The sequence below is a fragment of the Neodiprion lecontei genome, chromosome 3, assembly GCF_021901455.1.
Source record: "Neodiprion lecontei isolate iyNeoLeco1 chromosome 3, iyNeoLeco1.1, whole genome shotgun sequence".
Classification (NCBI taxonomy): domain Eukaryota; kingdom Metazoa; phylum Arthropoda; class Insecta; order Hymenoptera; family Diprionidae; genus Neodiprion; species Neodiprion lecontei.
The window spans coordinates 6,929,679-6,946,252 of record NC_060262.1 but is presented as its reverse complement, the minus strand read 5'-3'; the positions used below and the strand labels follow the sequence as shown (position 1 = coordinate 6,946,252).

At 37.4% G+C, this 16,574-nt stretch overlaps 1 protein-coding gene across 1 annotated transcript in view; it reads left to right on the top strand.

Moving 5' to 3' along the window:
- Positions 1–2,730: 2,730 nt before the first annotated feature.
- Positions 2,731–16,574, top strand: part of LOC107226394 (A disintegrin and metalloproteinase with thrombospondin motifs 12) — a 55,739-nt gene continuing 41,895 nt past the window's right edge. Inside the window, exons 1-2 of the mRNA XM_046734054.1 lie at positions 2,731–3,141; positions 12,462–12,667. Coding sequence (XP_046590010.1) covers positions 12,595–12,667 — 73 coding nt within the window. The 5' untranslated portion in view covers positions 2,731–3,141; positions 12,462–12,594. The remainder of the gene's footprint in view (positions 3,142–12,461; positions 12,668–16,574) is intronic.

Sequence of the window (16,574 nt, the reverse complement as noted above, 5' to 3'; positions counted from 1 at the left end):
TTTTGTAGCAAAAATCCGAACAAAATTTTCAAAATTTGGACAATGAATATTGATTTAAAAAAATACTGAACATAAAATCGTAGTTAAATTAAAGTGACCGCCCGACACGTGTTGTTACGATAAATATAAAAGTCGAATGTATCTTCGGTTATCGCATGACGAGATCCGTATTATAAATTATAGATCCTTGTTTGCTGGCTTGTCGAAGACTGTAATTGACATTGGTGAGTTCGTATAATTGCGGAGTGGCCGCTTGTGTGTTTGCTCGTGATCACTGATCAAGCATTCGCAACCTCACTGAACTGTTAATTTCGCATTATTTATATACGTTTCGCGAACCGATATCTACGCCGCCTCTCGCGCTGCGTACGTGATAAATTTCGACAGTTGAAAATAGCGCAAGATAAATTTGAATAACAAGAATTAGGGCATTGCGCGGTTTATGATTTTGTGTCCGGAAAAAAAGAAAAATATCTATAATTTCAATAAAAACCAACAAACTTTAGTGCTTTGAATACTTCCTTTTAATTTCACTCATTTTATTCGAGTAGCAATAACGCTTTTTCTCCCGGAACGATTTATGTTTGTTTGTTTTATTGTTTGGCTGCGCAATTTGAATTTAGAACATCTGATGGCACTAAATAACTATATTATTTACATTTTTATTTTCAAAAGCACTTTGAATAATTCCCGGAAATTCGCACGAAACCTTGAAAACATTGAATTTCAAGATATCGTTAGTCTCACCGAAAATGTATGAAGACGTAAGGATTTGTCGATAATTTATCATTCTTCAGGGTTGAATCGGTGTGAAAAAAAACAACAACAACGGGATATTACGAATAAGAAAATATATTTAAAAAAAAAAAAAATGATTATAAAAGGGAAAACGAATCGATTGAACGAATTGATTCAATCATTGGCTAAACGTGTGGGATTTTAAAATTTAATTTTAATGCCGAAAAAAATTAACGAATAATAATTGTGATGAGTAAGAGAATGGATAGCATCAATTACACTTTATTCCTCATCGGAAGTCCGCTAAGCCTACATTTGTGAATGGCGTTACAAAATAACCTTGAATGACTTGAGATTATTAGCGTAGATTTCGTCAGATCACATCCGGCTGCAACATTTCTAATCGTAAGTTCTATTCCCTTCGCGTGAACGTAACTATAGTACCTGCTACGCCAAATTCAACTTCCGACGAAATTATCACATTACCCGGTATTAATTCTGAACTTTGATAAATAACGTGTAAAAATAAAGTAAATGAAGTGTAAAATCAACATACGAGGCAAAATTTTTAAGACTTGGACAAAAAAATTAATCACCAATAAAATTATGCCAATTATATGTAATTTTCGACAGATGTTTTTACTTGCAGTAGGAAATACAATATTTCTTTGAGGTAAAATTATTTTTCGACCGACGAGTAAAAATTTTTTGTTTCGAACCTTTTATCACGTATCAGTTTTTTTTTTTTTTTTTTTCAAGTGCAATGTACGTACGTTTAAATTTTCATTGTTCATTGCGCTTAATAACTAGATTATGCATAAATGACCACTTTCTTTCGTTTTGTATAATTGTTGGTGAATTTTTGTGACGTAACATTATAGATTCTTACACCATAGTCAGAAAGGTATGAAAAATCTATTGAACCAAGAAAACATCGGTATAGATTCATTCAACTGCATGCGATCCCAATAACTTGAATAAATTTTGAAATTCAGCCGCCAGGTCCAATCGCCGATTCAGTATCGACGAATCAACTGATAATTCTAATACTCTGTACAACGATTCTCAACAACAATTCGCGAGTGAACGGAAGAAAAAAAAATAAAATACGATTGACCTTGTCCAATATGGCGAAAAAAAACGTTCCGTTAATTTATGCAAATCCGCAGTTCTACTATAAAATAACTTATTACAATGGTCAAGATCGTTTCGGCCACTTTACAGTTGAACAAGACGATATTCGCGCGGATCAAAAATCCGTTTCCTTCGTCACAGGACCAAATCCTGCAAAGTCAAACGTGCAAATTTCGAATCGCAAAGAAATGTGAGATCGTCAAGCGATCGTCGTCGATCTCCGAAATCGGCTGGAAAAATTTACCGATTTTATGTTTCGATCGCAGGTCAGATAAGGGTTCGATCGGAACTCTTCCATAAATTACGTGACGCGAAAATTTGGATTTTTGCCTCCCCCCCCCCCCCCCCCCCCTCCCCATAACATAACACTTACCATTAACGACCCCTTTTGTTCGAAGAAATTTAAAGCTACCTATTGACAAGGGTATTCTTTTTATATTCTTTTTGAACTCTCTATCAAGACAGTGAGTGAGTTAAGAGGGAGGTTTTGAAAAAATATATCGTTACGTAGCGACAGTATCAAACATCCCTTCCATGTAACAAAGCGTAACGAATTCCTTGACCTCCCTCCCCGTTAAGCGAGTTGCATAGTTTATAGAAGTCCACATGTTAAAAAGCACCTGCTGTTTTCCGAGCACGTGGCCGGTCGCGTACCGATTTCGAAATCGCGTTTCCGCGAGTCCTGCAGCGTTTCGTATCCTGCGCGGCGATGATCCGAATGGACGGAGGACGCGACGAGCTGGGATCACGGGTGACGGAGAAGGACGGCAGGCTCGGGGCGTGGAGAGGAATCGCGGCGCGTCACGACGCGTCGGTTTTGCGTCGCTTTGCGTCGGGCGAGCGAGTCGACAAGCGAGCGAGCGAGCGAGCGAGTCGAACCGCGGCGAGAGGTTCTTCTACTAGTGTTGTGGCGGCGATCACGACCGCGACTTCGCCCGCCTGCAACCAAACTAAACCAAACCAAACGGCCCGCGGCCTCAGCGATCGGACGGCCACGCGCCGCAATTCGCTTCCGGTGCGGCGAAAAAATCGGCGGTTTTTCCGGGGTGAAAAAAATCGGCAACCACCGATCAACCCCCCCTGTGTTCGAGGCTGACAAACGATTCGATCTAAGGGCTGTATCGATCGGCGATCGGCAAACGATTTGCCGATTTTTCACCTACCGATCGAATCAGTGATCGAAAAATATACGGTGTGTGGTGATATCGAGATGATTGGTCCGTCGATGGATTCGCCAGGCGATCGGCTCGACTTTGACACGAGTCTAGGGTACGTTTGAATTCTTCTTTCTTTCTCTCTATTTTCATCTATCGCTATGTGTTTAACCGTTTACCTCGTTGGAAAAACGATTTATCTCCGGCTCGGTGATTCTAGATCTTGACTTATTTGATATAATAATCGCTGTGAACTGGCGCCGCGGATTAAAGAGTCTCGCCGGGAGTTTTGCTGGCTGATACGGGTGGATATAATTTATGCTACATCCACGGTATATATAATGCAACCTGTGCACCTCTTTCGAAGACTTTTGATCGCGCGAGCGTGATAACGAGTTTGCAGCGCGGGTGTTGATTCATATTTCACACATTCACACCGCAGCGATTCAGATACAGATGATAACTGATGCGCGAGAAATGATATTTAACAAGTCGGACCTGTTGGCCCTGTACATTCCACTTGCATTTTCCTACACGGAGGGAATAAAACAGCACATTTCACTCAAAACTGCTGAACAAAAGGGACACGGCAGGTTTTTTCGTAAAGCATACTTCGTAAAATGCAGAATTTACTGTCGGAACGGTGAAAATCATTTTCTGCAGAGCCAAATCAGTTATATTTGTATTAAAAAATATAGTTGATATGGTCTTTTCTCACCAAAAAACCTGATGTGTTCCTCTTTTAATGGAGTGATTTTACCACTGACTTTTTTATCAATGATGCTTAGGACGAAGAATATTGGATTGAAAGATCCCCGGAATCACAACTTAACGTGTTTCGATGTTTAAATTCGAATGACATGCTTCGATTCGTTATTTTCTGCTAGTTTTTCAATTGACCCATTTTTGCCATTTTCGTGTTTAAGATTGTCGCCAAAATTGCGTTGCGAAGCACAATTATATGTTGTTGCGAATTTAGAACTGTTTTCAAACTCAACATCTCTTTGAGGATTGATCGAGAATCCGAAGAAGATTCATTCCAAGTTCAATTGAATGATTCCAACATCTGAACAAATTGTCAGCAACTTTTACTCCGTTTACTTTTATTAATTAAACTTACAACTGAAAGTTCAAATTAAATGAACGCCTTCTTACGACGTAGGCGGTTCTTCTTTACTCAGAGTCAATACAGTGGTATTTTAAGTTGCATAAATTTAGAACAAGTTTCCGAAATTTATTAAAATTTCAACAGTGACCTACTGACACTGATCGCATTTGACGTCATTTTTTTTATTTCCTTTTTTTTTTCATCAATTTTATTGCCCTTTCTTCGCATAATAAACGAATGTTTATCATCCATCAATCAGTGGAGTGGATTTTATTGATTAACAAATCTTCACTCTTTCAATCAAGACATATCCTCATTAAAACTCACACAGGCAAACTCATTTTCCACAGTTTAACGTGAACCAAAAAAAAAAAAAAAAACACGCGGATCGGTAAAATAATTACAACTAAAATCTTGAACAAGGTAAAATCGATTACGTAGGCGAGAAAAATAATTCACACGTCTTGAAGAAAAACCATCATCATTTTTCGATGGCATGGCAATGCGAGTTCTGAGAAGAATTTTTCGATAACTGAAGCAGGTACAAAGCAAGGAAAACTGCGATACGAATAAAATGTAAAAAATGGATTCAAGTTGAAGTTTTTCATTCGCGAAGGCACGGTTGGCGCGCAAGGGTGACGGTGTGAAATATGTTTCCACGGTGGCGCCCTGTTCACGTCACTTTGGCGAGAAGAGGGCGAAGGAAAAACGAACCGTAGATACTCAAGCGCATTCCAGCGTCGTAAGCGGCGCCCCGAGTCGGACTTGCGTCAACGCAAGCGTCGGCCTGCCGGCCACGCCAGAAGTGATTAATTTCGAAATGCCCACATAAATATGCACAAGAAATCGATCAATCACACGGCGTGCAGGCAAACAATGCGGGAAGAGCCAGTCTCGCGCCTCCCTCGCATGCCAAACTCAAAGCTGTTGTGTCGCCTTCCTTCTCTCTTCGTTATACAACGCAGGTATGCTTTATGCAATTACGGTTGAAAACCCGACGCGACGTGAAGAAGAAACACGTCCGAGTGTCCGATCCTTGTAATAAACCTCGTACCTGCACTGGGGGAAAATAATACATTGTGCAACTAGTGGGAAAAGTAACGATTCTGAGCGAATGCGAAATTAGGTTATCGTACGAATCAGAATCGTCACCTTTCACCACTTGTTGCAGACTATACTTTTCACAATATTAGAGTCAAACCTAGATTATTTGTCGTGGGTGATGATAATGTATTAAACACAAATTTGTATCCACAAACAGTCTGTATTAAACATCGAAATACATGTGAAAGCTCTTTTAAATGGACTAACATTCGAAGACGAGAATCGCGCTTGTGTGTACATGTCGCGCAGAAGAATGTATTTTTTGAGACAAAGCTCGGACAGTTTAGAGTTCGGATGAATCGAGTCATGATTCGGACAATCGAAGTCCTTCTGTAAAAATGTAAAATTAGGCGATTTTGTCCGAATGCTGAAAATGAATAAAAAAAAAAACGCTATTTCTCAATGCATGAGTGCTAGTTGGGAAATGGCGAAATATTTTTACACTAGTGGGCAAAAAACTATTTTCGTCATGTTAAGCGTGAAACCAAATTTTCCGCCCGCGAATCAAATCTTTAAATCCCCTTTATGCCTGTGCAAGACGAAAAACATTAGTCGCACCACAAGCGTGATACTTTACACCCTCGGTAAAAAAAATAGCTGTTTACCCACTAGTGGAGAAAAGGTTCGCCATTTCCCAACTAGCACTCATTCCTTGAGAAATAAATTTCATTAGGTATATTGTCGTCGGTAGTTGAGGGAAATTCAAATGTTTCGTATCTTTGAATGATGAATATTTATGAAATCTTGACTATCTGTTGAGAATTTTCATGTCAGAATTTGATCCTTTGAGATTTATAAGTTGAGCGATTTGAAGCTAATTGCAAATATTTCACCAATATTTTGTCGAAACTTTTCTCGCGCATTATCCCTGATTGTAAAATGCTGAAATATTTTGCCAGCAAACTTATTATGACGGACTGAAACTTATTGCAAGGATTAATCGATTCGAGTATTCTCAGTGATTATTTATTCTAACTGAAGATTTGTTTTTTCATACTCGATAAAAAAATTTCGCCCGATTTTCGGAGGATATAAATAAATAAAGAATCATAGTAAAATATGTTTTGCTATGATAATGGTTCAAATATTGTTGAAATCGCAAGAAAATGTGGCACAAACAACCGTTCAGTGTCACTGTAACTGTCCACACTACATTTGTTATTTTTATTACAATATTAAATCAATTTATTACATTTTTACAGTTGAACAAGATCACGATTTATTGTTACAACAACGGCACATCGTTGCAATAATAATTATAAAAAAGAACTAAATAGAAATTTTTGTTTGTTACCAAGAACTATATTTTTCGGTAATAGTGAAAAATGAAATTGAAAAGGTGAAAAAAACCACAACTAGAAATTTCTCCTTCTCGAAGCCACAGTTTTCCACAACAACCGAGATGGTAAATTTCTGCCTCTTGCCTTGATCAGTTTCATTTTCTTATTCTGCACTTGCCATTTTTTTTTTTTATTCCAGACGGGTGAACGCTACTTTTCTCAATAGGTTAAAACGCGGATACAAATATGGAGCCTGCATAGAAAGTTATACCTGATAATATACTGTCATTATTGCAGACAGGCTTCACCGTGATTGAAACTCTAATTAATATCACGAACGGTCCGAGTCTCGTGTGCAATCAGAATGCTTTACCTGTTTTCAGTTTCAATCATTTTATACAAGATTACGAAGGAACGTTACGTAAGAATGTCGGCTCGTTTTGATCGCTATATCTGACTGACATTTTGACGCTAAAAATTTTGTCTTCACGCTTCAATTAAACTCTCGCAACTATTTTTCTTACCGACTGCAGTTATCGATTGTGCGAATTCGTTTTTCTACCACTTTTTAGTTTTCTTTTTTTTTCCTCTGCAATGTTTTCAATATTCAGCAAAATAGATATCCACGTTAAGTTTCTCAATGAATCGTCTTTGAATTCAGCTACTCTGACTTTCAATTGAGAATCATTCACTGATTTCCTTGTCACGTGACGCAAGAACACAAAAGTTTTGTCAAAATCACAGAAACCTGATGCTTTTCGTAAACTGGTCGACAGTTTGATCGTGTTATCAGAAATCGCTGACAGATTCATCTCCAACGATATTTTACAAATTTGAGACAAATCAAAATGCGGATTTGAATTTCAAAAAAATATCAACTGAGAAATCCGAAAGAATTAAACAGTCGTTATAATAATTATTCTAAAAAAATCGAATCTTCCGATTATGTTCAGAATCGTTATCAGTTCACTCGAATTTACCGGTTACTCGATTCCACCGACAAATCGTAAAAGTCGCAAAGCGGATTGGTCACTCACAGCGGCGATTAAAATCTTTCGAATTTCGAACGAATCAATTCGCTTCTATCAGTTCACCGGAAATTGGCTATCCCGATCAGAAATCGGCGATGTCCTCTCGGTTCCTAGCGAATAAATCACTCGCCGCGAAGCAGGGAGCGTGTCACAAACATTGAACGGAAGTGCCCGCAAAGTGCTGCGGGCGAAGTGTCAATTAACCGAATGTTGTCGCAGGTTAGTTCGGTAGTAATACCTTCACTGTACGGGCTTCTCGTTCATCGGCTAATTATCGTTTGCCAACAGCCGCAATCCCGGACCCTCGGGCTGCGTTCTCTTCTTCTTTTTTTTTAGCTTTTCTCTCTTTTATTGCTTTTAGCAATGTTTACGGTGCGTACCGGATGTACGTTTCAAATGTACACAGATGATTGATTCCCGGGTTTTGCTATCCACGCGTCTCTTCTGCTCTCTAGTCCGGTCGAAATAGAACTGAATTGAATATATTCGGGACACGACTGCATTTTTGTGCACAACCGTTTTTTAACGCCCAGGAACTCAAATCTGCAGCCAATTTTTAGCCGCACAGCCAGCGTTTTCAGAAAACAGTAAAATTTGACATTTTTTGCGGTTTCCTCAAAAACTGCTATCGATGGATGAAAAATGACTTGACTATCGTGTAGAGCGGAAAATTCTACATCGAATTATGTCCTTATATGTCGGAAATGAAGTCGAATTAACAAATTGACAAAAAAGGAATTTCACTTATCGACGGTCTTTGGGGAATTTTGGTGAAATCATTCAATTTTTCGCAATTTTTTAATCCGACTCTGTTTCCGACACGCGAACACATCATTCGATGTAGAATTTTCCGCTCTACACGGTGGTCAAATCATTTTTCATCTATCGATAGCGGTTTTTGAGGAAAACGTAAAAAACGTTAAGCTTTACTGTTGTCAAAAATGAGTTTAGATTTGAGTTCCTGAAGGTTGAAAACCTCTACACACAAAAATACAGCCACATCCCGAATATTTTTAATTAAGACTTATTTTGACTGGACTATTTCTCTGCAGATTTGAATTCCTCAGTGCGCAATTTGCGTACCGAAGTTTAGGAAACAACGCAGGAAAACTGGGAGCTAATCCACTCGTTGAAGTCAAAATCGATTCAATTCTGAACGAGGGCAGCTTCGATGACTGGACTTAAGTTCTTGGAAATAACAGGAAATGAATTGCGATAATTGAAATCACTTGAAAATCGTAATTCGTGCAGTGAACGCAAAACCGATTTCGATCCGTGAACATTCGATTGATATTCGTTCATTTCCACTTATTTCCCTGCAGCCTTGTAGCTTATTTTCATTGGTTCGTTTGCTGTGATCATTCCGTGCCGCTCTGTCCAAACCGGAATCACCTAAAATCCCTTGGAACGCTGGCAAATCATAAAAAATCAACGAAAATCACATGGTAAAGTAAAGAACTCAATAGTAATTACTCTGAAACAACGTTGATGAATGGAAATCGTCCGATCAATTTCCAAATGAATACGAAAATTGTACGCGTATTTATCACCTTTGGCAATTATTATTATGAGAAAGAATATTCAGGCTGGTAGATTGGAAGGTGAACAACAGGTAGCAGCATTTCGCCGCCCACTCGTTGTGCACGCCTTCGATTATCTGGATCTTGCGGTCGAAGGATCTACGTGAATGATAGACCCACGTGTTCAGCGTCGCGTAATCGAATATCGTTTTAGTGCACGATTTGGTTGGTTGATCGTAAAAGTTGAAATTTTTTATTTCCTGCTACGTGCAGAAAATTCATTTCAAGTATTTTTTCAAAGGGGCAGTAAACAATGTCAATATCTGAACCATTTGTAAAGCCTGATCTTTTGGCCAAGTTCAATGTTTTCATTTCTTGAAAATTTGCGAATAAAGTGACAAGCGATAAATAGTAAATAGTTGGGCATATCAAAGTTTGTAGAAATTGAAAAAAACCGACTCTATTGCATATCTCACAATTAATAATTATTCAGTTTTTGTTTGAACACAGCAACGCAAATATACAGTTTTTTTTTTTTCACTTGAAAACGTGAAAAATTCAAGGGCTTGGAAATTTTAGGCTTCATTGAGGAAAAACGATTCGTCTCACATTCACAAGTTATCAAAGATAAAGGAGCAAAAGTTTTTGTACGTTAAGAGCTTCGGCAAGTGTTAACATGATGCCGAACAATTAGGCAGCTTGTGAAGTTTTCCTACCGAATGCAATAAGTTGAACAATTATTTCCGTATCATTTGTCGATCATCGTCATTCGTCATTCGCTGACGCCATTGCTCAATATGAAACTGCGATATATTTCCACTAATCTAATCGCTGCGCTAACGTCTGTTCTTGCTCGAAAAATATTCGCACGTGTTTGCGATAAATTTTGACTCGATTGATGTTATTATTTATTTCAAGTATAAATATAAACGGTTTTCGTGTGAACGATAAGTTTGAGTGAAACAAGGTCAGAAGCAATTGTGAATATTTTTTATTCAATGGACAAGATTCGACATTTTTTATATATTTGTTACTGGTGACATTCAGTATTTATCAAATCATCATATTTATGGGCAACGAAGATCTCTTTAATAATTTGAAAATATAAGATACGAAATTTACGAATAAAGGCTTGAATATCCAAACTTTACTTCAAATCGCTCAAAAATTATGAAATATCTTTCCGATCCGTTCGATATCAATCCACAGTGGCTAATTTTATTCAAAAGACTATTTTTTACTAGTTCACTGAAACACTTTTTTCATCGTATTGGTAGATTTAAATGTTGATTTGCACAATATTACATTGATATTGATCATGATCAACAAATGTTATAATTGAACGGACTATTGAGAAAAAAGGCAAATTTGTTTCACTAACTTCTAGTGTATAGTCTTCGGAATAAAATCAGCCATCATGGAGTGAAATCGCACGAATCTGCTAAATTTTGAACGATTTTGAATAAAGAACGTATATCTGAGCTATGTTTACAATTCCAGTATTTCCTGTTTTTGTATTTTCGATGTGCGACTATCTCATACCAAAATTATTGAAAAGTACTGAACTTTGGACAACTAATCTCCATGAGTGATCACGTTATTAACGGAAATTAAAGTAGCAGTTTTACTTCTTCATGAACACTCAAAACAGGCGTAACTAGAGGCAGATTTAAGGTTATGTGTCACTCCTACCTTTACCGACCGAACAAACTCACCCTTTTTCTTCTCATATTAAATAAACAAACGAACGCAAAGGGTTTGAATTTCGACGGTGCATCGCTTCTTTGTAGCGAAATTCAGAAAAGTTACTCATATCCCAATAATCGTCAAAAAACCAAACATTTGGGACGTTTCCGTTCGTTTGTTCAGTGATTATAGGAAAAAAAAGTTGAATTTGCTCGGTCGGTAAGAGTCGGAATACCACATAACCTTAATTAAGCAAAAATGTAATTGGCGGATTTTGACGGGTAGGCGAATACTTCGGTCTATCTATACGAATTTGCAAAAAATAATATCGGTGTCGATGTGCTCCATTCAGATTTCTGAGAAGATGTTACATTCATGCCCATGTATCGCCGCTACGCGAGTATAAGCGATCAATTCAAGTATTCGTCCCCTCTAACAGCTCGGAGATCTGATTGGACGGGAGTTCATCTGCGTGCTGATTTCTCCTCCCCTCTACGAGATTGAGATCACCTGTGCCTAACGAAGCGAATTAGAACGCAGTGTTTACCGCCATTTATGCAAATCAATTGCCTCTCGCAGTCGGCATACGGTATATACCGAAAAGTTGATGACCAATCGAATCTGAAAAAAATCTACCGATTCCACGATTCGATTTTTATACACCTTTATTCGCACGTTGATTGGCCGATGCGGGAAGCGAGAGGCTGCAGTCAATGTTGCGGCTGACGGAGAAGCGACTGATAACTAATCCGATGAAAAATAGAGCTAACTTTATTCGCGTAGTCAGGTTTTTTTAGTGAACGAAGATGAAGACAAGTTTTAATAAACGCTAAAGAAACCTCTTTCGGATTATTGAACATCGTTGAAAAGAATTGGGCATATCTTTATGATCGTAAAACTAACTATGAAATGTGGAAATTAAAAAGCTCGTTTTCATTTTCAATGTTGATTAAAATGGGGGGAATGCACTAACAATTACAAACAAATGTCTGGACGTACGTTTCGTATGAAACGTCTAGTTTCAGCAAACGTAGTATTTGAAACGACTGAAACAAACTTGTACTTTCAAAGCTGCTTTGGGAGAAAGCTAAAAATACTGAAAATATGGCTTATTATTGAAAAGGGTTGAAAAATTTCTGGAGCTCACAAAGCGTGATTTTTAAATTGGAATTCATCATCAAAAAAGTGTATCAAAAGATTTTTAAATATGATAAATTCATAAACCATCTCTGTGAAATAACAATCACTCAGAGAGGCAAACTTCTAAAGGAAGACTTGTGCAGTGACAATTACAAAACTTTTGTCACTTTGTTCTGTTCGTAATAATGAAATTCGCCTGTAGAAAACGGAGGAAATTCGATTGACGCGAAATGCATCTTTCAAAAACTAATTCATTCAAATTGAAGTAATTCAATCAAAGAAATTTGTTTTAACCGTCTTTGTACGGGGAGTCCGTATTAAAATTGCATTTCGCATAATAAAGTGTTGTAACGATTGTTTGCAAAAGGTCCGAAAAAAATTCAGTAACGACGATCGACTAGTTTTTGATAATTTTAAACAACGTTCTTTGTTGCCATTTTTAAAGAATCAATTGCGTATATTTTTCTTTGAACGCATCGCGTTGATTGATCGCCATCACGTTATTTCAAAATGCGTTAATTGTGATGAGGTTAGCTGAGAAATTAACATTTTCAATTTTCTTTCAGGAGAAACCAAACGGTTGTAATGATCGTGAGCGAAATAAACCATCCTCGGAACCAGTGAAACAACGCGTCCGTTATATTTGGGATTGAGAAAATCGGGTAATACAAACCGAAGCGAAAATCAATCTCATAAAAAATGTGGATTCTACTCGTCCTGCAAGCTGTTCTCGCGCAAGCTGCAGTTCGCATCAACGAACCAGCTGTAAGAGGTGAGTGAATTATTTTTTTTCTCGCACATTTTCATCGTGTCGAAAATTTCGAAGTGTGAAAATACCTGCGACACGAGTCCAACTCGGTATGTTAAATGCATATGCCTTATTGCAACGTGCCAGTGATGATAAGAAACCGGCAATTATACCGGGCCATAATCATCTGACAGAATTTCACAAAGGATTATCCTTCATTATGAGATTTGGCCGAGTTTGCGAGATCCACTTTAATCGCCGATCGCGATTAATTACAATGAAATTGAGCCAATTAATCAAACTAATCGCACCCAGTTACGGAGCAATTATTATATATATATATATATACACCGCGAAAAACAGTCGAGCTGAAAGGTTTCTCCATTCGAAAAAAAAAACGAAACGTGAGTATAAGACGAACTCACAATCTCACCTTCGAATTTGCGACAGTGTTTGTAAACAATAATAAGCAAGCCGGTTAATTTTTTTTTTGTTTTTTTTTGTTCTTTCTTTTTTTTCCACAATAAATTTTCGCGTATTATTTACGTGCGATTCGACTTCCAATCACGTGAACCAGTCAGTGATGACGCGTCTATGATATTTGAAAACCTGAAGCACGGTTCGTCCGCGTCGCAAAAATATTATAAATTAGCGATTGGTCATCGATTCATTTCCGATAGCGGTAAATAGAAAGAGACGGGCAAGTTGTTCGTCTGAATACAAATGCGCGGTTCGATTTTGTGCAATGTATCGGGTAATTATCATCGCGAAAAACATCGTCATCGAATTGATGAATTATTCATAAAACGTCCCAGCGATCATCGGATAATCGGTGTTTAAAGAAGTGCGCAAGCAGCTGATACTTTCGGCGGGGAAAAAATTATTCTAAATGTTACACGCTGTCTGGATAATTTTTATCTCAGACAATCGTCTCAGATGAATTCATCTTTGACCTATTTCAAGATGAATCTACAATCAAGACTCAGCTAACATGATTTTTCGAACATAATTAATTTACCGATCATAGTTTATCAAAAATGTCATTATCAATGAAATTCTTCGGAATTTATACCGACATCACTAAAAACAAAGATTTTCTCACGTCCAACGAATTTTATTCAATCTCACCAAATTCTCTGTAGTTTGAGTAAAAAATTATTCACAAGAAAAGCATACATTTTATTTACCATATGAGGGAGATATTTTTTTGCACGTCAAAAATTTTTCATGTAAATGTATATTAACTAATTTCGTGTTCTTATCGTTATCGTTTTGATTATTCAGATGATTTTTTGCACGAAAAATCAAATCTTTAACCAGATAATGATATTCGTCGTCTTATACAACACTTGGTTGAAATCTGCATATATCACGACTAATGAAGATTTGTATCTGACGTCTGACGATACGCATTTCAATCGCATTTTAAGATTCATTCAAATGTCGAAGAAGGCTTGTTTTCGCTGTTTGTATAACACAGGTAAACACGAATTTTGACTTTGATAAGAGGGTATGAAATTTCGATAGATTTATCGATAGTTGGATGAAAAAAATATATATGCCCTGAAAAAGTTTGCTTTTCTATCCAGGAGAACGGTTGAAAGATATTTTAGAGAATCCATAGTTAAAATTTTTATTTATTCATAACTCGAAACAAATATATTTATATGTAATTTTTATCAACTTTTACTGTCATATCAAATTACAGAATAGTGGGAAAAAGTTTGAAAGTGAACCCTGTTACTTTTTCTTTCATGTTCATAAGTACTTTTTTTCACTAAACCCCAAATCTAGTCACCCATCATATTTTCGTTGCATTGGCCTTGATAACGTTGTTCGAAGTTCATAATATCTTGATGAAAACGTTCTCCTTGTTCTTCTGAGCACGCCTCCATGTTGTTTTTAAATTTATCTAAACGAGCATGCAGCATATGTACTTTTAGAGACATTCTGCAACCCATGGTTATAAAGTTTTTTGACATATTTTCAACTAGAGCTTGGTAATTTTCATCTTTGTTATTCCCTAAAAATCCAGAGACTACTGCTTTCAAACTATTCCAACCATTTTTTTTTTTTTGCGGTATTTTTAAACGTACCAGAACTATTTAATATTTCTACGATAACTGAAAAAAATGTATCATTATCGAAACTACTCCAAAAGCAAACTTTATATGGAATATGGGTACTTTTCCTGTATTTTGGAGCATAATGAAAAGAAAAATCATAAAATAAATTTTAGGAAACGGACGAAAAATTTTTGTGTAGATTTGTGTAATCACTGCGTTCGTTATTCATATTTGTACCGGTGATCGTATACACGGTACAGCTGTTCTAGAATTGAACAGAAAACGGCTCTTGGTTGTTCAGCAAACCCTCAAACATCAGGAAGGAACGTTCTATTGTCGAACCGTGAAGATGTGAGCCTTTTCCCCGCGCTGTGGATGTGCGAATTCTGTTTGTGTCCGTCCACACGGAGACGCCAGATGTTACGAAATTAGCGTCTAGTTGGAGCCAATTATCGTAATCAGAGAAAATTGCTCCGTCGAGGCAGTTTACCCAACATCACATTATATTGCCTTAACTACTCGCCCCGGTAAGTGCAGGTATGGATAATTTGTCCACCGGCTACGGGTAATCACCATCCTCGTGCCTACATAAAGATATTACACACGTATAGATATACATATACCTACAGAGTGAATTCCTAACGACTGCATGGTCCGGCCTTTGCTAGAATTTAATGCGCACGCGCCAAAGTCCGAGAGCATCTGTTTGCCAGGGCGACCAATTGTCATTAACCTAAAAAATTTTGACATTTGTCGATGTTGAGCGAAACTGCCAGCGACAACTGTCAAGAATTTTCAAGTTATATACATTGCGTGTGAATCGTTTTTTTCGCTTGCTGTGATTGCTGTCGCATTCTTACCCAAAAGTTGAAGCAATGATTGTTTGTTATTTTCACATACGGCAAGAGTTGCCTGCATATAGCACATATTTTGCCGACAAAGCTCGTTTAGAATGATTTGCTTGAGTTTGATAGCAATTGAGGAGACATCTTGTTTCAATATTTCCAACAATGCTTTGCAACCATTGCTGTCTTTTTGTTGCAAAATTAGCACGCGTGTTTTTACGTGGATGTCGTCTGAATTTGTGAGGGTTGGACACCCTGGCAAACAACTGCTCTCGGTTGTAGCGCATGCGCAGTAAATTAAAAACGTGTAGTCGTTAGGAATTCACGTTTTCATGTACAGAGTGAATTGCTAACGAGTAAATTATTTCATGCGCATGCGTTAAAATTCGAGATCACGAGCAGTTGTTTTGTCAGGGCGACCAACGTTCTTGAGGTTACACAGATCGCGGTGACCTGTCATCTGAATCCACGAATGTTGGTCGCCCTGACAAAACAACTGCTCGTGATCTCGAATTTTAGCGCATGCGCATGAAACCTTTTAGTCGTTAGCAATTTACTCTGAATATCCACGTTACTTTGTGCGGGGCTTGCGGCGTAAAAAAATTTACTCGTTAGCTTGATTTTTTGTATTTCGAGGTTAACTTCATTATACTTACAGAGACACTGGAGTAATAATCGTTACAGAAAAACCTACAACTAGCTTGTATTTAAAAAAAAAAATGAAGAAAAATAGCCAGACTTTGTTCTATTACCTCGGTTTCGTAAGACAATGAAATAAACTGTTACCAGTACTCTTTGTTCAACAGAGAAGAACGCAAAGATTACCACCGGAAACGAGTCGTAATTCTTTTATAGTTACACGTTCTCCGCTAAACTAGTCATGAAAAATGAAATCAGAGCAAATTAACAACGATTCGAAGTTCAAAAACTACTAAAAAACTCGTCGAAACCATACTTCAAATCTATTATGTAAACTATGAGTAATCGCTTAACCAAGCTTGTTTATATTGGAGTCAGTTT